Source organism: Dermacentor andersoni, chromosome 2, assembly GCF_023375885.2.
Source record: "Dermacentor andersoni chromosome 2, qqDerAnde1_hic_scaffold, whole genome shotgun sequence".
In the NCBI taxonomy this organism is placed as follows: domain Eukaryota; kingdom Metazoa; phylum Arthropoda; class Arachnida; order Ixodida; family Ixodidae; genus Dermacentor; species Dermacentor andersoni.
This window is the reverse complement of record NC_092815.1, coordinates 19,501,454-19,525,030: the sequence shown is the minus strand read 5'-3', so window position 1 is coordinate 19,525,030 and position 23,577 is coordinate 19,501,454. Positions and strand designations below refer to the sequence as shown.

The following is a 23,577-nucleotide window of genomic DNA, read 5'->3' as shown; positions in this document are numbered from 1 at the left end:
TTAGGGCACCATTTAATGAAGCCAAAAAAAGCACGGCGGATTTTCGCTGTCCTTTTTTATTCAAATGTAGAATTAATTATAACGCATGGTATAATTGCTATAAATAGCATAAAGTGCACGAACGAACACCTTGCCGCCAGTGAAAATCGAGCCCAAGTAGCTTCCGCATGAGGCGTGCGAGGCTCTGCCGATTGCGCTACGACGGTGGCTGTCCCGTCCTCTCCTGCGCACGAGTCTTGGAGTTGGCCGTGGGGGCGTCGGCATGCGCCACTCGAGACTATATCGTGAGGGATGCGCAGCATCCTTCCAAACGCAGTCGTTAGTATGCTACAACTGGCCAATAATCTGGTCGTAGTAGTAGTAGTAGTAGTAGTAGTAGTAGTAGTAGTAGTAGTAGTAGTAGTAGTAGTAGTAGTAGTAATAGTAGTAGTAGATGTTGTAATCGTAGAATTACTACGACGAGCAGTAAAACGGAGCTGCGATTTCATTACCGCCGCGGATATCTCCACACCTCCAAGACCTTGTTGCGCGACTGCCTTTATACTGTCGACGTTGCTTGTCGTTGACAGCTTTTTGGCTCATAGTGTAACATGTCTCACAGTTGTTGCTGCTGCGCACCTGGCGGCTCGTTATTTGTACATGTCGGTGTCACAGATTGCCTTCGAAGCAGTGGCAAACGTTACCATGGTAGTATGCGTTGGGTAATTATGTAATTATATATGCGAACATAACAACGCGCAAAAAGCACCATCAACACCACCACGGAACTTGCACTCTAGCCAGATGCCGCTCATCGAAGAAGATATGTATCTATAGTTCCCTCGATATGCCAACCGATTATTATCCCCTTGTATGCGTGGTCTTGAGCCGCCATACATAACGGGGGATCATGTTTAAGTTGCAGATAATTTTTGAAAATAACCTGTGGCAGATAGCGTAATTCTAGTCCTTGAGCTAGATTATTCAAAGAGGCGGACATTACTTGCACGAGAAATCGAAATACATCATCAACTAATTGACGGAAATTCACTAAGTAACATCATTATTAAATATTTTACGGCATATATTGCAATTTACTAATTGTATCCGGTGAGTTTACAAGGCATATCCACTTGGAAGGAATTTCCAGGATAGCACCGGCTTAGAGATGTGCGTCATCAAAGTCGCCGTGAAAATGCACCGTTGCTCCATTTACTTTTTCGATAAAACGCTTTTTTATGCATTGAAGCACGCCAGTAACTGGAATGCCCATGTATCTTGTCCTGCCGTTTTGAAAATAGTATTTCTAAACTGGTGAATTCTTGAAAATTCATTTCAAGTGGATAGTTTTGCAACCTCAACGGCTACAATTCGTAAATTACAATATATGTGCCGTAAAGTCACTAATTAAAGATTTAATCAGTGAATTTTCGTTAATTAGTAGAATGTGTGTTTTGATTTCTCGTGTTAGTAATGTCCGCCTCTTCGAATAACGCACCGCAAGGACAAGAACTATGCTACCTGCCACAGGCGATTCCACAAAGCTTAAAAATGATCACCCCGTGTATGCGCCAGGATGGCAACAAGATGCTACTAGGGAATTTCAACTTACCAGCAATTCAGTGGGACTTGCACACCTCTAGAAACTCAAACGCTAGTATGGAAGAGCTGTGGGGTATTCTTCCGCAAGTGGTTGCAGAATGCATGGACCTATTCATCCCAAAGCGTAAAAAAAGAAAAAAAGGAACGCTGTAAGGAGAAATCATTCAATAACGCGTGAAATAACTCATGCCAAAAGGCGTCTGAAATGGAAACGTAAAGCCTGTACAAAAAACAAAAAAACTCAGTCAAGAGGGGAATAGTGCCCTTCACGTTATGAGGGATGACTTGAAGCGTCTAGTCAAAGAATGAAAACACAACTGTTACAATGTAAAACTCCCAAAGTTCTTATATGAAGCATCTGCAAAGTTATGGCGATAATCGAATCCAACAGCACGTACTCGTGTTACTGCAGGTAACGAAGACCTACATACTCATAATGAAAGCTTCAATTCGTTTTTCTCGTCAATGCTTCCCTACGATTATGGAGTATTGCCAAACTTCAATGAGGCATCTGGCACTCCTCTTATACGTGATATCACGATCAATGAACAAGTCGTTTTAAATTTTCCACTTCATATAGACAAAAAGAACAGTCCCTGACAAGACGGAATACCAAGTGAGTTTCTTTCTAAATATGCAGTATGTGTTTAAGAGTGCTTTACAATATTTTTCCTTTACAATATTCACAATATTTTGACATGATGTCAAACGCTTTTGGGAAATATAACTTCGGATGTCTGATCCCAAGTTATTCTTAAAAATTGGTTTTATCATTAAGGGTTAAGGGTTCTATCATTAAGGGTGATTCTATCATAACACAATGGTTCTCCTTCACCGCCCTGGAAGACCAGCTCGTCCTGATCTCCAGGGGCCAGGCGGCTAGGGAAGCATATGGGTCCCGTGAAGAGGGAACCACTTCCATCGACGGCGTCTAAGAAGATGTCGAGCTCGCTCAATAAAGCTGTTTCTCTCTCTCTCTCTCTCTCTCTCTCTCTATATATATATATATATATATATATATATATATATATATATATATATATATTTTTTTTTTGCAGTCGTAAGCAACACATTCAAATTCAAGATGAAGAATGGAAACCTGCTGACGTTGTTCCTGGAATTTCCCAAGGGGGTGTCTTGAGCCGGCCCTCCTTCATTTTTTCTAATCTTTATCCATGATTTTCCCAAAGCTATTACGATTCTAATACGGTTTTTCGCTGATGACTGTGCAAGGTACAATATGATAGCTACTCCTACTGATCAAGTAGGACCAGATTGTGATGACATTAAGTAGGAAGAAGAGAGAGAAAGATAGAGAGATAAACGGGATAGGAAAGGCAAGGATGTTGACGGGATGAGATTCTGGTTTTCTACCCGGCACTGGGGGAATGGTAAAGGGAAATGCAAGACGGAAAAAACAGGGCGGAGAGAAAAGGCAAACTAACGGGGGAAAAAATGTAGGGAAGGTCGTGAACGTCCTCGAGAATTACAGTCTCTCCAATGGGCCACTCGAACGCAAAAATTTCAAGAGTGTCTTCAGTGTCTTGTGGTGTAACGACCTTATAGGTCGGCGTTCCAGGACTGTCTGCTCCGAAAACGGCTGGTCGTCAAGACGCGCCAGTGCGGCTGCGAGTGACTGCCTGTGCGCGCTGTATCGGCCGGGGACAATGACAGAGAACGTGTTCGATAGTTTCCTCGTCGCCGCAGTGGTCACACGCAGCACTATCCTCCCATCCGATACGGAAAGCAAATGACTTCGTAAATGCGACGCCAAGCCACAATCGGTAGAGTACCGTTGCCTCGGGTCGGGATGGTCCAGGTAGAGGCTGAAGTTGCAGACAGGGAGGGTTCCAGTCGATGTAGATATGTGTACTGGAAACTAGGTGTGTTCCACAACAATTGTAAGGCACCATTTGCAAGCACTGGAAGTTGCGCTGATGCATCTGTTCTTGACAGCGGGATAGGCTTCTGCACGGCGTCTTCATGAACAGATCTTGCAGCTTCATCGGCCTGTTCGTTACCCATTATGCCACAGTGGCTAAGGGAGCCACTGAAATGTGACGTCACGGTTCTTTGCTCGACCAGGCAATGAAGGAGCTCGCGGATTTGTAGCAATAGTTGTTCGTAGGGTCCGCGGCGTAAGGCGGAAAGTAAGCAATGCAGAGCTGCCTTAAAGTCGCTGAAAATGCTCCACTTTTGAGGTGGTTCCTGTCGAATTATGCGTAATGCGCTACGAATGCGCTACGTGTAACCTCATTTTTGAAAAATTTATACGACGTGGTGTTTCAGGACGTCGTATAGTATCATGGTATCCTCGTTTTCTTTGTCTGATGCATAAAGTGATCTGCCCTTCCCGTGTGTATATGTTGTTCGTGTCTCGCTGTTTGTGTAATGGGAGCGTCTTAGATTTTAGAGCATTTTTCTTTCCATACCTGTAATAGCCCTAGTGGTGCGCGTGCGCTATGACTGCGTCTTTCAGGCGTCACCCTCGTCATCCAAAGCAGCATGTTAGGCGTATGGCTATAGGCAACACGTCTCCTCACCAATGAAGAAAAGCCTCTCTACCTCTCGCAGCCCCTGTAATTATCGGTGGCAGGCCCTCCTGCGCTGTGCGGCTTCACGAACCGACGTTCGAGAAGGGGCCACAAAGCATGCCTTTCCCGCGAACGTGTGAAGCGGGCTCGGTGATGTTCCGACGAGCGTCGCTGGCTCGGAAAATGCGAGGCGCGCTGGGGCCCCTGGAAACCGCCAGTTCTATGCCAAGCGGGGCATCCATCACTTCTGGCGACCTCTATATCGCCGTGACGCGCGCGCTCGGCACACAAGCGCACCGCTCCTCGTGTATAGTAAGCCGATTCGCGCTCCTTCCCCCGTTGATGATTGCGGCCTGAGAATTCCGCCCACGCAGGTCCGGAAAGCGCTCGTAAATACGCCTGTCCTGTACAGCGCGGGTAGCTTTCTCCTTCGCGCGCAAGCGTGGAACCTTACGCCTTCTCTGCGCGAGCAGCCGAGGTGGTCGAACGCTTCGCGGCCGCTGGCTGAACGAACGTGCGCTACCATGCCGGAAGTCCATCTGCGCAGAAGGGCGTGTCGGGACGACAGCAGCTGGGCCATTCGGAAGCGAGCTGCGAGATTCGGAAGCGTCGCTTTTTCTCTTACGTAGGCGCGCGCAGAGTCATCGCGAACGTTTGCGGGCAGGGCACTCGCAGGCAAGAAACGCACCTGATAACCTCGCCGACATCGTACATTTGCATGTAGGGCTGTTAAATTCATCCAAATGCGAGTCGTGCTGAAAAAGAGTGAGCCAAATGCCAAGACCACAGTGGCCTTAATATTCCTGTTATTGAAACGCAGCTTTTCCGCTGAGCTAGCGCAACTTTGCTTTTGCCCAGCGTTATATGCCTTGCTAGTAGGCGACACACATGAGACTGCAGGAGCTCCCATCCTCCGTCTGCAGCCGACGCCCGCCATATAATTTGCACGCGCCCTGGGACAAAGGCACTCCTAGAAAGTGTACGTAGCGATGTTGAAGTTGAGAAGTGACCAACCTGGAGACTATGAACGATGACTCATGAATAATAGATTTCATATGTTGCTGTTGTAGCGTATGCGCGGAACGGGCCTCCATGCATATATGTGATTTCATTTCGGCATTATGCCCCATGGTAAACCAGGCGAAAAAAATAAATAAAGGATCTGGCCCATCGCCGAGCCGAATACTCTAATCATTTTTAAAGACATAATTTCAATTGGCTTTTGTGACATCCACGTCGGCATGTACATTCACTGGCCCTTATTTCTCTCCTGCAGCGTGGTTTCTCCTGTTTGCAATTTCACCCTTAATTTGTTATATTTGTCCATCCACTTCGCCTCACTACTTATATAAGCGGTATAGCTTCCATCAATTTTCTCTGCCCTTTGTAGATTTTTAAGACACTGGGACCAGCTTCCGCAAACAACTAAACCAGTGCGCGTTGCTGCTACCTCGAGTTCACTTCTCATGGACACATAAGAAGCTTTTAAAGTACGTGTACTTGCAGGAATCTGCTTGGGTTCGACGACCTCTGTCGGGTAATAAGAATGCTGGATTACTTTCGGTTGAGCTCGTGTATTATAGGAGCAATATCGTTAAATAATTTCGATGTTCAACTAACCGTGCCGTTACAATATGACGAAAAGAAAGACTTCCGGTTAAAGATGGCTGGTTCCCACCTTGACAAAAAGCAAGATTCACTAACGCATCGGGCATCTTTTGAAAAGTGGTGCATGTTTTGCGCCTCCTTTTTCGTCGTTTTCCTTTTACGGCTTGTACATTTGTTGACCCTTAATGCTGCGCCTGCTGCTTTTCTCGTCGTTCGATATCTCATCTCGAAGCCCTGGGATGAAGTGTAAAAAAAAGCATATATAGGTCAGCGCCATCGTATGAGACGCTTCTCATCCTCTTTCCCCGCATGTTGTCCGCAGCCTTGTTCATGTTTGTGCTTTACGCTTTCGTAGAGAAAAGGAACCGCGTAGTCTCTTCTTCCAAAGCATACTCATGCGGGCTGAGTAAGAAAGACCACCTTCAGAGAAAAATGTACTGATGCGCATGCAAATTGACCTACTGGTGACCTACTAATGTGTCGCTGCAAGCACGCACGGTGGAACACGACGCCGTCGTTGATCCCCGACTTTCAAGGAAGGCACGCTCTGCGTGAGAAACGCATGGTATAGTGGAAAGCTAGGCGATGAAGGTCCACTTAATCTTCCAGTTTAAGCGGTTGAAATATGGGGCAAAAGCCAACGCATCCCGTGCGTTATGAACAGAGCCACGCGGTCCAGTTACGAACGCCAGATGGAAAGAGTTGCCAGCGCAGTGGGGTATCTTGACGTCCCCATACTGCACATCCTCACGAAGAAAAATTGCTAGGCCCTTCGTGTCTAATGGTAATCCATTTATTACGCGACTGAACTGGTACTAATCGCTGGAACGCAATTAAACAAAATTGACTGCGGCTTAGCGTAACCCTGATGTTTACCGGCAAACGCTGGTGGTGAAATCTATACACGAAGGCGAGTTTTCTTGTAGAAACGCCGCTTTTTGCATGGGCCCGTCTTCTGTTATTGTTTCGCACTTTTGATATTTCAGTCTGAGAAGATTTAACATAAAAGGCATACGTTGTCGGTGTTTTGTTTCATGACATTTGTTTGTGGACTACCATTTTCAAAATTCCTAGGAATAACTTTGTAAAGAACGTAAGACAAGGTATGAGCAAAGTGATAGAACAACAACTTTAGAGCTATATAGAATATGCGTGGTTCTTTCTTTCTTTCTTTCTTAGAGCAAAAAACATACAATCAAATATTTTGTCAGCCCGCCAAAGCAATGATGCTTTTGCACTGATGATGCACTGTCCATGACTGGGCAGTGCTCTTGCCCGAATTTCACAGTCTTGTGCTCTAAGAACAGAGGAAACAATAGGAAGAGAGAAAAAATTAAAAGTACATGTACTTTTAGTTTTGCTATTGCAATAGCAAAATTAAATTTCTTATATGTGCCACAAACAGTAACCTATAGTCCACGAAAGCATCGATGCTTTTATGCGGACCACTGTGCATTTGCCTTCAACAAGGCATAATACAAGTACACAGTTTCAATCCCTCCTCCCTTCCATTCCCTTTCCCTTTTCCTCCATCGCTCGGCTAATTTCTAGTATTTGTCCCTGCACGAGCAATATTTTAAGCAAAGACATATTACAGCAGCAAAATATATGTACAGCACAACCCTCTATTTAATCATATACAGTTGTCAATGATTTGGAAGAGTAGCAGTCATCAGTCACTATTAGAAAGTAAGAATAACACAATACACATAGAAAGAACACAATACTCTAGTCTGTTTTATACATTTGTTAGCGAAATTCATCAGAAAAAGTCCTGCCACATGGTTTTCTTCTGCTATTCCCAGCCACTTGTCAGAACCGTGCGACGTACAAGATCTTTTATTTTCCTGAATGACGATACTTTGGGAACTTGTATTTTACTAAAGTAGAGCGGAACATAAAATGATCTCGTTCTTTTACCATAGTTCGTGAATGCTTTAGCCCGAACCAATGTCTCAGTCTTGCGCAGATCACGAGTTTTTACGTTTCTTGTTTTTGTTTTATAGGATTCATCAAAGTAATGCTTCGTAAATACCACGGATAGAAAAAGCTGTTTAACATCAAATATACCATGTTCTGCCATTAGCTCACTGTGGCTGCTGGAGTTGCTGTTTGTTCCGTATGCTATGTTATTCGTTATTCTTTGTATTATTCTATTTAACACGTTTAGCCTATATGGCGAAGCAAGTTCGTAAAATGCGATACCGTAATACGGTTTCACCTAGAGCCTCATATGGGAGTTTTCTTAACCGACCGTCGCATACTGATCTGATTTTGTACATGACTGCACTTACTACTTGGAGTCTTTTAACTACATGTTGCATGTGATGGACAAATGAGAAATATTCATCGAAAATAACACTAAGGTACTTTATTTTTGTGGCATACTGCATACTTTGGCAAGAGCATCCACTGCAGCATTCACTATGCAAGTATATATGTTCAGTTAGCTGCACATTTTTGTACGAGCTGTGAAGGCAGATTAACTGTGTTTTAGCTTTGTTCACAAATATGTAATTGTTCTCAAACCATGCCATTATTTTACATATATCGTCATGTAACAAAGTAATCCATTCATTAAAATTTTCATGGGGTAATATTAAAGCAGTATCATCCGCAAATTGGTAAAACTTTGAGTGCTGCGCTAGAGGGGTAAATCGTTCACATACAATTTAAAAAGCAGTGGGCCTGGTACGGATCCTTGTGGGACTCCATGCTTTATGTGTATTATTAACTCGCTGTCTATATATTGAATTCGAATGACCTGATATCGATTTTTGAAGTAGTCCTTAAAAACCTCTATGAAAACCCAAGAAATCCTATGTGAGCTAATTTTACAAAGAGTATTTCGTGATCTAATGTGTCGAAAGCTTTTTTTCAGATCTAAAAAAAGCCCGATTACTATCTTATTTTTATCTATTTCACTCTTAAGTACGTCTGCAAAGTCTTCTAGTAGCGTAGTGTGATTGTGCTTCTCTTGCAACGAAACCCATACTGTGAATTAGACAATTAACGGATGAAACGTTTCGCAAAAGGAAACCATTTTCTTGTGCATAAGCTTCTCTAGAACACACGACAATGCGGGCACGATTGCTATAGGTGTATAGGTGTATAGGTGTATAGGTGTTGCCTTTTACCGTTTTTGTAAATTGGTCTAAGTAAAGCTTTTTTCATTGTATTGGGAATCTGACCCGTCGTAAATACTTCTGTGTAAATATATAGCAGCACACTCTTCAAACAAGCAAAGTTGAAGAATATCTCACGAAATCGAATGCAATCAGTAATGAAAATGACCTTATTACATCCCAAACATCGAGATTAGGTATCTCGCTCAAATATGCAGAGTCGACGTTTGATTTGATTGTTATGTCACATGAAGCCCTAGGGGAATTTTCGTGAAGTTTCTTCACAGTATTTGCAAAGCAGTTATTAAATTCGTTTACTATTTCATCCATTTGTCTTCTGGGGAAATTATTTCTTATGCTTTCGTCTATGTTGCGTTTCGTTTGTCTGCCTGTTAGCGAATTTACTATGTTCCACGACTTTCTCAAATTAAATTTACATTCGGTTAGCTTATTACTATAGTATTTATTCCTTGCTAGCCTTAGTGAAGGTGTTAGCTTATTTCTTGTTTGCCTAAATTCTTCTCTTAACTGTACGTCTGATTGATTAGCCCTACTTCGGTGCCACAGCTTTTCTTTGATATCACTTAGCTCTTTAATTTGATTGGTAATCCATGGTTTTTCGACTTTCCTTTTTTTATAGTAATTATATTTCGGCTTTTATCATACATTGATTTAAATATGTCGGTTAGCTTCTCGTATGCTTGTAAATGAGTTAGTGTTAATAAAGTATCCCAGTGATATTCCTTAATTAATCTATCAATCTTCTAGTTATCGACGATATAGAATTCTTGTTTAGTTTCCCCACGTGAGTTGTTTAAGTCTTCACTGACCATTGTGAGAGTAATGAAATAATGGTCAGCAACTTTTTCTTTTTCAATACTTGTTGCAGTTTGCATGTTAGAAACACACGCTAGTATGTGGTCAATACATGACGTCGTAAGTTTGTTCCCCAAAAATTTTTCTCGCGTAACTCCTGAGATGTTATTTTCTAAGCCATAACTTGAGATGAGAGTCAAATAGTCACTGACATAATTTTTAGTAGTAGAAGAGGTATCGATGTTGAGATCACCTACCAGAATTATGTTATCTTTTTTCTCTAGTGTCGTGAAGAGATGCTGCAATTCTTCCAAAAATGTGCCTATATTTCTGTCTGGTGGCCTGTAGATTGCGCAGATTATGAATGATGCACGTGCACACTCCATTGATAACAGCAATATCTCTGCTTCTTTGATAGTTATGGTCAATCTTTCGCATAGCCAATTGTTTCTAACGTATATTATAACACCTCCTCCTCTTCTCTCGTGACGGCATATAGAAAATTGTTCAAAATGTTTTATTTGATATAACTTAGCATTGGTTTCATCTACGTTCACTTCAGTCAGGATAATCACATCTAAGAAGTCTTTATATGGCTCCAAATAAAGCTCCAATAGATGCCAATTTTTGTGTATGCTTCTGATGACAATGACTTTCTCGGCCAAGGACGCCTACACCTATGAGTCCCACGACGCTTACGCCGACACCGGATTTTCTGCGACACTGGGTTTTTAATGCTATCGCGTTACAAAAATCGGAGGACACCTAAACACTTCTTATGAGTTGTGAATGCGAATGCATTAATGTCCGATTGAACGCCGCTGAGCGGCCCTTCGAGTTCTGCGCTGCAAGTAATGTTCCATAGCGGTACGTGCTGTCCGAGCCAGCAAGCAGCAGCAGCAGCCTGCGGTGCCAACATCACATGCCACCGACGTCCTGCGTGACGAGAGACCGAGGAAGCAGCAGCGGCCACCAAGGCCGCGTTACGTCTCAACACGGCTATGGGCATTCCTCAGACGTTTAACACGAGGCTGTCCTGTCATCAGCGCGCGCCCAGACGACGACGGGGCCCCACATGAACTGTGACGCGCAAACACTGGAGGGGCTCACTTCGAGGCGACAACAGCCGCCGACCTCCGTACAAGCGGTGATTACGGCGATCACTCTACCTCACATTGGCTCTGACAAGCTGAACTAATTGAAGGCTACCGTGGGAACGGTGTCGATCTTGGATTCCGGGATTCCTACTCGCTTGCGCCATATGCGGGGGCGAAGGTGCAACATTACGGGAGGGATTTTGCGACCGATTCCATGATTGCGATTGGCCGCGATACAGTCATCAGATTTCCTAGTTTAGTCTCCTAGAGAAGACGACGGTATTAAAAGCGGAGACATATGCGGCAGTGAGGAAGAGGTGTGCTGACGTGTCCTGATGGGAACTCAGACGTTTAATATGTTCTTACATGGAGTGGGCTTCCGTATCTGGAGCCAGTGTAAATAGTGTCAATAAGCCCTTTTTTTCATTCCCACAACCGGACGTGCTCATCAATGTGCCGGGTGCATTTCTGACTTAAGCGCTACCTCGAGCCGCAACAGCCGGCAGGCGCGCGCAGTAGCTAAGCCCAGTGGGGGTGAGAGAGAGATACGGACCGCGCGCCGGCTTCCGGGAGCGAGATCGAGGGTGACGTGGCGTCGCGGCGACGCCCTCTCCCCTCACGGAACACTTGGCGCGCCATTGCGCCAGCAGGTGTTCCATTGCGCCCGCTATCCTCTGCCGAGGCACGCTCGTGACGTGGCGTCGCAACCAGTGGGAATTATTTGCGGTTTCGCCTCTAAAGACAACAGACGCCGGCTTTTTCGCTCAATGGGCCATTTGACGTTTTCGCATGAATAGTACGGGCGGAAACGGTAAGTCACTTATCTGGGCAGCAGTATGACTGTGGCACCTTGCTTGTTATGCTGCGCTGTTGTGCTGAGTAGCCTTAGCTTTAGTTGCTTGAAGAACTGTATATGCATATGCCGCCCCCGGCGATAAATTGGAACAGATATCGAAGTCTTAACTGCCGGAAAGCTTAATCGCTGAGAGCTTAACACATGTCAGTGCCCAGAGCTGTCCATCAGTCTTTGGCACGGCGTTCTGCACGGCACGCCGACCGCGGTGAAACCCAGTCGTGCTCCGCGCTTTTTCACGCGCGAAGACGCGCGACGTGTGTTTGGCTCGAGCCTTTTCTGTTGCGCGCTCAGTGAACGCAGACGAAATACACTCACTCACTCACTCACTCACTCACTCACTCACTCACTCACTCACTCACTCACTCACTCGCTCACTCACTCACTCACTCACTCACTCACTCACTCACTCACTCACTCACTCACTCACTCACTCACTCACTCACTCACTCGATTCTTACAGTTTATTAACCATGGCAGCTAAACCCTGCCCAGACTACTATTATATGAGCATGGCATCACATGGCAGCAGCACTACGACATCCAACACAGGGATAATGCGAAACAAAGCAGTGTCATGAAAGGTGAAAGGTGTGTAGGCCGCATAGCAGAGTCATGAAATGCGAGACTGCAGGAAGGACACGCTCTTTCGCGAGGCCCAGCGCTGTGATAAAGGCGGCTGTGCTGCTCCATTAGAAAGGGCCGCTGGTGCGGCGAGAGTGGCGGCGTTCGGCGTCGGCCATAAATCGTGGAGCGCCGAGAGAGCGAATTCGCCGCCTCCATCTGCCGCCGCGTATGTTGCTGCGGTCAAACGGGTTGACGCTGTCGGCTCCCAAACGGGGGCCATCGGACGCGCCTGCTGCTGATGGAGAAAAAGAGGGAAGGCCGGCTTCAATTTATGGCTGTCTGGCTCGAGCGGTTGGGCTGCTGTTAGGGACGCGGAAGTGCCTGTTTCTCTTACCTCGTTGTTCTCTTGTTCTTTTGTCTTGCCAGCTTGTGCCTTCGTAATTCTTCACTTTTCGGCGAAAGGCAGGCAGGAGCTGCCAAGTTTCTGTTTTACTTGAGTGTTCCAGTGAATACCGTCTCGTCAAGTACAAAGAATTAAAGAAATAGCTTTGTTAACTAGGGAATTCATGGCAGAAAAAATAAATGAACTTGAATTTTCGGTTTCCTTGGCTACAATGTTAAGTTCTGGTTTGAAGGCGATCGCGAGAGCGCACTTTTACCGAAGACCTCTCACAGAGGAACTTATTTTAATATGCTGCCATCACAAGCCATCGCAGCAGAGGGCGACGAGGGCACTGTTGCGGTTCTTGAGGGCGACAGAATTGGACAAGCGGCTGTAGCCTGAACAGATGTTTATAGTGCTGCAAGTGCTACTGTGCTGTGCGGTGGCAGTATGCGGCGACAGTGACGGACTGTGATTGTATGTCTACGCTCCTTTCTTTCTTTATCTCTACTTTGTTATCACTTCACCTCCCCCTCCCCTCTCTCCCCAGCGTAGGGTAGCAAACCGGATCTTCCCTTCTGGTTAACCTCCCTGCTTTTCCCCTTTCCTCTGTCTCTCTCTCTCCTTGTTTGAAGGGAACAAGCCTGTTACATTCTTGCGAGACCTTCACGTGTTCCACTTCTCATATCAATACACGCGGCGCAATCGCAGTCTTCTGGATAGGCTGGCTACCTTAGGCTAAGCGGTTTGTTCAGACGCGGTTTTGCGACCATTATTCGATGCTTTACTTCCGTCACATGTCTTTTCTTTTCCGTCTCCATGTCACCGAGAAGCGGTTCAAGTAACCATGCGCTGTGACAGTGTCATCTTTTTATTCAAAGTTTGTTCCTTTTGGGCAGGGTCGTGCAGCATCAGCGGTTATGACGGCGCGTTGCGCGGCTGTCCACATCAATGATGGATAGCCACACTGACGTCTGTGCTGCGAATCTACGAGCGGCTGAAGAATAGCTGGACTTTTGAAGATTAACGACGTGACTCAAAGTGTCAACGGCAGTATTTACCGTCGTCGCTTTTGTTGTTATTTTTGTCGTCGTCGTCGTACCCTGTCACTGCGGCGGCAGGAAGGCGCCGCAGTGCCAGGGTACGACGACGACGTTGCTTGCAGGAACGCGAGCTATGCAAATGAAAGTGAACCAAGTTATGCACGCGGACCGCGCGCGCGCCCGATAAGTGATGCATTGACGGCCGATCGCGGCCTTTTAAGGCGGCCTTGCATATTCGTTCTGCACGCCTGTATACAAGCCACACGGGTCGCTCTGTGCGAACGTTTTACTAAGGTGGTCCAGCCAAGGCTCCAAACTTCGTGAAATTCTGAACACGCGTTCATTGCTATGCGAGCCGACAGTCGCGTGTACAAAGCGGTACCAGCCAGGGCCAACGACTGTGACAGCGTGGGGAGGGAATACGGGGGCACGCTTCAGTCGGCATTACTGGCTGCTACACTGTTACTTCTGATTGCACAGTTTTACTTTGTTCCGGGCAGGTTTACGCATAAATTCAATGGCAACATAATCGCGGTTCGTACAACGCAGATGGAGACAGAGGCATAGGAGTGGAACCATGTGATCTGAATTAGGTATACCATAATGCGTGCTGGCAATATATAGGGCGAACGTGCACGGCGGCTTGCATTCTTCTATTTCCTTTTTCTTTCTTTAGTTCACTCGACTTGCGCACTATCATCTTTACTACACGTTTCCACGTGCCTACGTGTACGTGCTTCGGGAGGTTGTGTAAACTGTCCGAATTTCACAAGGTCTCACGCATATCACGTTCCACTGAAAGTGAAGATTTCTCCAGCCCATACAGCGCATATTGCAAAGTTTAGTAATGGAACGAACCCGACCGGGGCGCGCTCGTGTTATCGGGCACAATTCGTAATCGCGAAAATTGTAGGAGTGTGAACGAGCGACAGCTTTAGAAAGTACCACTGAATGGATGACCTCTGTGGGGACCAAGGGGACCAACTGACTTTCCGCTTCAACGCGTTGCTCTTACAGCACAAGATGACTGCTTCATTGATTTCTTTAGTTATGAAAATTTATTTTCCTCGTTTGCTAACGATGTAGCTCAGCCGTGCTCCGCAATTTTTTTCACAAGGGTAGAGGAGGTAATCTTAGTTTCTTGAGGGTGAAAATGCGGAGAAAGGGAATGTCGCGAATGACGATGTGGAATCTAAACAAAACTACGCATATCACCGAAGGAAACCAGAAACGCGGGATAAGATACGCAGGGTTTACGCTTGTGTGCGTCTCTGCATGCGTGCACATTTACACACTTTCGGCCGCTTCAGCAACTTCGTGCACCTCAATGCACGCGCACGCACGGGCACGACTTGTCTTCCTTATCTCCGTGTTTTTCCGGTCCACCAGGTTGTCCGGCGGTCCATGCGTGGCTCCACGTTTTTCCCATCGGGGACATTCTGCTCCGATTGAAATGGAACACGGGCGATTACAGCCGTAGTGAAGGTATAGGGGGGACCAGAGATAGCAGAGGAAGGGTGAGATATTCAATACACGAAAAGTCGCTCTGACTGCGCGTGTCTTCGTGCGACCGTTTGTCACGCGCAGGCGACCTCGAACGACAGCTCGCGACACGCCGCTTGCGGCAGTGCATGTATGGCCCGAGTCGGAGCTGGGTTACGCTTCTTTTTCGGCTGAATCTGCCAAGTGTCACGACCTCCTCTCCCGGCTTGCTTTCATTCTCTCTCTTTTTCCTATCTGCGCTGTTTGCGGTTTCTTTACGACGCGCTTCAAGTGCAGCAGGTGGCAACTCTGGGCGCGCGCTAAAAATTGGTCGACGCCTCCTTCTCCCGGCGTTGCGAAATCCAATTGCTTTACGGTCGGACGGGCGCTGTGTTCGCAGATAGCGCGGTGCGTAGAGCTCGCCTCTTGGGCGACGCTCGCCTTTCTTCTTCTTCGTATTCTTCTCCTGTCCCGTGGTTGTGCTCCGTTTCTATCTTCGGTGATTGTATTCCGCTCGTGTCCTTCCGAGTTCTCTTTAAACTCTCCTCTCTTCACTGGCTTACAGCATTTCAGCTCCTCAACTTCGAGGAGGAAAAGCCCGCAAATCCGTTCGGTCAACTCGAAGCTCCGAGCACGTGCATGCAGGACGATCCGCTGTAGCTCTAGGCAGCGTTCTCCACTGGAGTCGGTCTCTCTGTCTCATTTTATTGCGCGCTCAGTCTTCTCTCCTATTCTTCTTCTTTGCTTTCCTCGCGTCCGTGGTTTGTCTAAGCGATTTCCTCCTCTTACGCAACCTTGATTGAAGAACCTGACGCTTGCGACGGGTTTCAGCTCTTCCCTCCGCTTGAAAAGACCGCGTGATTGAGAATTTGGAAGGCATCGTTTTGAATACTGAAGAAAGGGTCTTGAGTTGCAACATTGACAGATGAACATCCTCTGCCATTGAAGCAGAAACTTGACTCATGGTTTGCTAATAGGCGCAAGGTTGCCGCATTCGTTATATCGCGAACCTCGATGTACCTCACTGCACACCTCTCGTCCTATATGCCTATTAAGAAAAACAAAAAAAGAAAAGAAAAGGACTGTCTTAAGCGCGTTGAATGAGCCGTGGCATGCCGCGTTATTTTATATTCGCTTTCGCCTTTTCTAGCTCTCTGCGAAGAAGTGCTGGCTAACTCTATGCTTACCTGCGGTGAACGATGCACTAGTCACTGCGAATATATACACTCCTCCTACCGCCCCCCCCCCCCAAAAAAAAAGGAAAAAAGAAAGGACAGATCGCTTATCCTGGTGAGACGTAAATGCAAAAGCTTTTGCGGTCTCATTGAACCGTATAATGACAGCGATGGGGCATAAAGAGCTACAAATGTGGGATTGACTATGAATGTTTAATTTTAGTGCAACCTGCAGTCTACACGTTGTCCCGGTCGATTCTCCTCCAACACAGCGGCTTCATATATTTAAAGCTAGTTTAAACATTAAATTTTTCAGCCAGCACACATACGCTGCGTTATGTGTCTAAAACAACGCGTGAGGACGCATAGTGAACTTCGAACACATGAAAAGGTGGTCGTGTACTTCAACTCCTCGCGCGCCAACGCCCCATAGTAGATTGCTATAAGATTCAGTTGGTGTGGGCCCGTTACTATCCCAAGAGTGCGAGATACAGTGCATCAAGCAAAGGAATTCTTTCTGACCTAAGCGCGCCAGTTGCGGCAGATTTTCGTGCACGTTTATTTATTTAACGGGAAGTCTTAACTTGCGCACGACCCAAGTTTTCCCATTCGAATAAAATGCGAGAAAAATGCATAAATTATCTCTGCAGTAGACTTGTCTGAATAAAATTCCTGGCGTTGAATCTTGGTCGAATAGGTAAAGCACGCAATTTTGAGAGTGATAGCGGAAAAATAGAAGACGTAGTAAATAAAATTTCTCGTATATAAGCAAAAGGTCAGACCGTCTAGACCTATTGGAGCACACTTTTTATTTACTCCCTCTAACGCTTTTTTAGCAAGTTGACGAAAATGCCAAAATTAATCATTGTAGAGAAAGATGTAATCGACGATGTTAACAATTTTAACTCCGCAGGATTCTGCCGAAATTGTGTAAACTGCACCCTGTTGAGTATGAAAAACAATAAAGTCGAAATAGGCGAAATGTTCATTCTTGTGGTTACCTAGTTCATGTGACTTTAGCAAACGCTTTATTAAGAAGGCACTAGTATCATTTGCATGAAGCCACATATGAAATGCCAATTTTGGGCTCTCTAGATGCGCTATCAGGGGTATTTCGTCAAGCGAAAATACATTCAGGCGGAATTCATTACGATGACTGTTCAAGTATGCGAATAGCCGAAAGACCTAATGTAACGCGCCTGTGCTGCAGCCAGGCTCCTCTCTCACGCACTTACGTCTTACCTCTGGATACGCTGCGCCTTCAGGCGGCAGCGCCGTGAAGTGCGCACGTGCCCTATGGCGCATACACAGGCACCAAAGTTGGCGTTAAAGAGGCTAATTCAAGAGCGGTACATGCCCAGTGCCACATACCCACATAAAGGGTTCACGTTTTAGACTGCACTACCTTCGCGATCCGCCGACATTTTGGGTGGATAGCTAGACAGCCGGAGAGAAGACTGGGGCGCTATAACGTAAAGCTATATAAGGCGAAGCGTTATATGTCTAGCCGATTTGTCCGTCCGTCTCTCGTCTGTACGCCGAAAACTCATTCGGCGCAACCCCGTGTGCACGCGCCAAGAAAAAAAGACAGGCGCGCGATTGGCTGCGCCAGTAGTGACGTCTTTGCTCTCCGTCGCAGCCGAGCACGCGCGCAGCAGTTTCTCTCCGGCTCCGAAATGGGTAGGTCACGCATTATACGTACTCCTGAGGAGCAGGCAGCTTTCGATCAGCAACGCCGCAAACAGAACCGGGAACGAGCTCGTCTAAGCCTTGCCCATGCTGCAGCCCTGGCACAAGAACAGGCTCGTGCAGCCGAGCGCAAGCAGCAACTGCGTACCGAGGATCCTGCAGCCTACCAAGCCGTCGTTTAATGAACCGTCTGGATTAACCCAGTGACAAACACCGGCGCCACGCGTTTCAGCTTCGCTGGTTAACCATCTGCATGGAGTGCTTGGGCAATGATCTTTTTTTTATTTCATGTCCTTCGTTAGCCTTCCGCGATTGGTGAAACATATTACGGGCCGCGCCCACATTATCAGTCAAGAGACGTCACAAAAACCGCGAAACCTCCCCATCTAAAGATGACATCTACACATTCATTACGCATGATTAGATGAAACAAAAAAAAATCAATTCTTTCCGATTTTACGCCTGTCACCATTAGCCTTCCGCGAGTGGTGAAAAAGTTTGTTGGAAGGAATAGTAGATGGATGTCCACTGATCGCCCCGGCACTGTGTACACGGAGCTGCCGGCGAGAATTGACTTCTTTGTGCATAATAACATTTTGCATGGCAGTATAACGTTGCCAAACCCTTTCCACACGTGTATGACATCATTCTGCCCAGTATTATGCACTGAGCCTCCATTCTCGTAAATTCTTTAACGCCCTGTTGCATGCCGAAGAGCCACCGCAAGCTAAGCAAGGGGAAGCGGACCAATCGGAGACGCCGGCACTACTCTGCTCAGCCGGTTATCTATTTCATTGCGCTAACTCGGTATCACCAAAAGCTACCTGTATTCTGCGAGTTCCTCGCCTCTCCTCAGCCAATTAGATACGGAAAACCTGTTGCGGTAGGCAATGTTGTTCGCTTTGTCAGCTCCTATAAAGGAGAAGAGCGTTTGATTGAGCTGTTGAAACAACCTTGCGGGTCAGCGCGCGCGTTTGTGTCGGCGGTTACGTAAGTTTGACGTCAAGAAACTGGAATAAAGTCAGAATGGAACGTTATAGCAGCCTGGTGTTGCAGTGACATGTATGCTATTGGCATTAAAAAAGAACTATTAATTTAACGAGATGTAAAACGAGTTTATCACGCGCCATTTTATTCCCGCTGTTCAGTCCAGTGAAGGCTTGTCTCATGCCCCGTCGTAGCGACCATGCACCCGTCTGCGTTAGATAACTTGCTATTGGTGGTTACATTTCCACGATAGCAAGTGGGGCCTTGTCGTCCCTCAAACTTGGTACCCAGAAATTTTGAGAGGGAAGGGGGGGGGGGGGGGGTGACACGTTCCGGGTGTGCGATCGTCCCTATATGACATCGTTAAGAGGAGTCGCTGTAGTCCTGGTAACCACTCCGCCCTGCCACGGTGTTGCGCAGACTTGGCAGCAGACGCTAAGTTCCATTTTTCCTCTGACCGAATGAAAGACTCGTTAAGAATTCAACTGGTAGAAAGCTACCGCTTCGTATGAATTGACATTCGCATGAAAATGTCGTTTGCTTGCAGGTGCCGTAGCCTTCCTCCGTTTTGTTGGCCGAGAAAATATATTTAAAAAAAGAAAAGAAATACAGCATAAACAAAAGAAAGGCCTCGAGGTGTGCGAGTCTTGGCGAGTCTTCCGACAGGCACCAGCGTGGGCACGCAAGCCCACAGCATTCGTTAGGGTCAGCTTTCACAACAGAGTCACCAGCGCCAAGGATACGGGTGTGATTAATGAATAAACTGGCCGGCTTCACTTCCTCTAAGCGTCGCGTGATCCCAGTGTTGATATAGTGCAGCCTAATTGTAGCGATCGTACAACACGAAAGGAAACTCGCTGCTCCCTCTTACGTGAGAGGAGACGAGGCGCGTACAAAAGAATTGATAAATAACGCACCTACCAATGTCATTAACGGTTCGATTTTGTCCCACATCGGTTATTTCCACCTGCACTAACCAAATGACAATTTTTCCGCGCTTGCAGGGCTTAAGCGACGGCTAATTTTTGCCTTTTTCGAAGCAGTTGTGCCGTTTTCGGGCGGCGCAGTGGCTGGAATTCTTGCGTAGGTGGCGAGTACGCGCGTATCGAGGGAGTCTTCGCTCCGTCGGTCCGATCACGATCGACAAGTAACCTGTCCAGCCTCTTAAGCGACGCTAAAACGTCAGACGGCGTTAGTTGCGTAATGACCGGTAAGGGGAAAGCAAACGCTGCGGCGCTTCTTCGCCGCGTCACCTTTGGCCCCCGACGACTACGACGGCACTCGCCCAGAACAGACGCGCCACGCGCGCCGTCGTCTGACGCGCGCGCTCGAGCGAGAAACAAAACCGACAGCGCGAGGGCGCACGTTCTGCGATTGGGGGAAGCCTCTGCGGGACGTCACGTCCGGCGAAACAGCACACTCGGTTTCTCCCGCAGCAGCGCCACCGCCTACGTTGCGCGCGCGCGGTCTCTGCGGTCTCCTCTCCCGAGCGCCGGAAAAGCCATGTAAGAGAACCGAAACAAAAACCGCAAAAAGGAGCTATGTCGGCGGCGCTGCCAAGCGCCGATCGTCCGCAAAGTTTCGTCTCCCGAGCATCCGAAGAAACGTCGCCGCCGAACCACGGAGTAACGTCGCGCTGGGTGGTCCCCTAGCGCGGCCAATTTGCAACCGATTCGGATTACATTGAAGCCGAAGACGACGACGACAACGACATGAGGATTCAGAAGGTGAGCCGCTCTACCACGCCGCGTAGCTGCGCCGCCGCCGTTTGCGGGGAAAGCGTCGCTCGCGCACGTTGCCCAGGCGTTTACTCGCAATGCGCGCCAGCTCCGCCAACGTGACTCGCCGCGTCCCTGTGGGCGCTCGGACACGGTTCGCGCCATAAGCCACGGTCTTTTTTTAATGTTTTGCCTTCTCTGCTGAGCGCGAGATATTCGAGGAGGAACAGGCGTTCTCTTGGTCTAGAGGCGCAAGGTCGCACACTGTGACCCGCGCGCTTATCTGGGGAAAAGCACTTCAGCTGGCTCTGCCTATCTGCATTCTTATCGCCCGTCCTAGGAAAACGCTGAAGACAGGTCAGATGTCCTGCAGTTTCATTGGATGCTCAGCTCCCTCATGTTGCACTAATTCCTCCCTGAGCGTCAAGTGGTGGCTGCAGAATCCTTTACTTGAGTGTGGGTGCTGATCCATGCGCACAAAATTGTTTTCTGAGTGGCAGCAACGCAAAATAGTCACGCAATATAATTGCGTACTTTCTTCCGTCGAATAGCATATAACAATAAACCTAAATGAGTTACGCAGCGCGGTGTGACGCAGCGTATATGGCATAGCGGCCGTTCCTTCGCGGGCGAAATAACCGGCATGCGATTATACGTGCTAGCCAGAGGTGGGGCAGCCGCGTGGCTCATATACTTGCGAAGCGATGTTCGCAGATCACTCCCCCCGCCCGTCATTGTCTGGTTTCTCACAGTTACTGTGTTACCGTTAGTTAGTACGAGATTTCACTGAAGCTAACACGAAGCGCTTGACGCTAATGTTTCTTCAGTAGCGTCGTACGCAAACCATGATGCGGTCACGTACATTGTTTTCCTACTTCCATTCCACCGCAGCCGCACCCAAGTGCAGAGGTTCTTCTGCAGTGACGGCGAGATAAACACGAGTCAAAGGGCTACGATAACACGGAATCGCACGTTGGGCGAGCTCTCGTCTTTTGATTGCTGCGTCCATTGTCCTAGGAATTAAGAACTAAGAAGCACATCGCTGGCTACACGGCACGACGCAGGAAAGACGATCGCGTCTAGGGCAAACGCCAAGGTCTCCGAATTTATACAGTTTGATCCTCTCGAGAAGAGCAGAAGTCGCGCCATACATAATGTGCTGTGCAGGGTGTAGCTTTGGCACAGAAAAATAGTAGTTTCTTAGTTACGAGAAACGCTTATTTTTGGTTACAAGGATAAAACTGCTATCAAAAACTTAATTTCTTTCTATGGTAGTGTTGTTATACGCGTTATTTCCCATTCCCTGCTGCCGGGAAGCGCGCACAAACTCACTTGTTAAAAAAGAAAGAAGAAAAAGAAAAGGCAGGACGCGTCCTTTGTTGTAAGCATCGATAATGCTGTAATAGCGCAGTGAGGTGCCATCTGTTTTCTTTTTCATTATCTTTGAGACATTAGGAAAACTTAGTTATCTTGAGTTCCCCAGCAACTTCATCTGGTACAGCAGCGTTTCCCTGTATTTCTCTGTCTGAAGCCACAAATACTATACCATTACGCTTTATCGTGTGTTCGTGTATAAAGGAACGAGAAAAGGCCAAGTTCTGCGACGGCACTCACTGTTTATACTGGCGTGATCTATCACTAAAAAGAACGAAAACAAGGCCATGAACGAAGGATGTGAGCGACAGAAGATGCCGTAAATGTAGTTTTGTTGACATGGTAAGTGGCTGCCACGGGGGGCGCGCAGGCTAGTCTTAAACGACTCCATGTCACAATTGGAATGTGCTACGGGCGGATTGGAGTACGAGCGCGCGTATGCTCCCAGCGCGACCGTGCTTTCTCTTAGCTTCATATCTCGGTTCATATCTCGGCCTCTTGTTTGTGTTTCGCCAAGTGAAAAAAAAAAGTCTGGGAAATTATTCAGTTCAAAGCAAAATGGAACATAGAAGAAGGAAGGAACAGCGCCAATTAAGACGATCACGAGAGGGAGAATGACACAGGACAAGCGCTTGTCCTGTGTCGTTCTCCCTCTCGTGATTGTCTTAGTTCGTTCGCGCTGTTCCTTCCTGGTTCAAGTACGCACCATCTAGCCCAAATGAATGTTGTTCTGAACGGAGCATATATTCCAGCAGTCTCGAAGGGTCTCGTTGTGTACCGTTTCTCTCTGTCTCTTTATTTGGTTCGTATTTTTCGTCTGTTTTTGTTTTTGTAAATTTTGTAGGTGTTCGATCCTCTGCCTGGCAGTCCTCTGTTGTGGCCTTCCCTCCAGTTTCTCGCCCCGCTTAGCATTGATCGGTATAAGCAGTGCAGCAAGCCGAGATCAGTACAAAACCTATAGCTGCACGACCATTGGCGGCTTTGTGAGTATTTGACCGCGATAGTCCTATGAAGGGGCGTCACCATAGCATAGACAGGAAGAAATGACGTGGGGCAGGCCATGTAATACGTAGGGCAGACAAGCAGGAGGAGGAGGAGAGTGAAAAGGAAGGAAGGAAAGGTAGGGAGGTGAACCGGACGCACGTCCGGGTTGCTACCCTACACAGGGGAATGGGTTTAAGGGAAGGAAAGAAAGGAGAGGGAGGGAAGAAGGTGTGAGTCCATGCGTGTGAGTACATGCGGATGTGCATAACTTCACTCCTATAATTATATATCATGGGCGGACAAGCAGAGAGACAGAGAGCAAATGATAAATGAAAGGTAGGGAGGTTAACCAGGACTGAGCCCGGTTGGCTACCCTACACTGGGGGAAAGGGAAAAGCATTACTCTATCAGACTGTTAGGCATGGGACAGTGTCAGCTGGCGCAAGACATAGGTATTGGATGTCGATGAGAGGTGCCTTCGTCCTGCAGTGGACATAAAATGCGTGTTGGTGATAGGGATGATAATGCTGGTAACCCTGCTGCTGCTGACGATGATGATGAT

At 47.2% G+C, this 23,577-nt stretch overlaps 1 protein-coding gene across 5 annotated transcripts in view; it reads left to right on the top strand.

The window, feature by feature from the left end:
• Positions 1–23,577, top strand: part of by (focal adhesion protein tensin) — a 330,425-nt gene that overhangs the window by 97,204 nt on the left and 209,644 nt on the right. Inside the window, exon 1 of one of the 5 annotated variants that reach the window (XM_050189884.3) lies at positions 20,402–20,666. The exons of the other annotated variants lie outside the window; for them this stretch is intronic. Coding sequence (XP_050045841.2) covers positions 20,652–20,666 — 15 coding nt within the window. The 5' untranslated portion in view covers positions 20,402–20,651. Of the gene's footprint in view, positions 1–20,401; positions 20,667–23,577 lie in introns of those variants that run through there. 5 annotated transcript variants of the gene reach the window in all.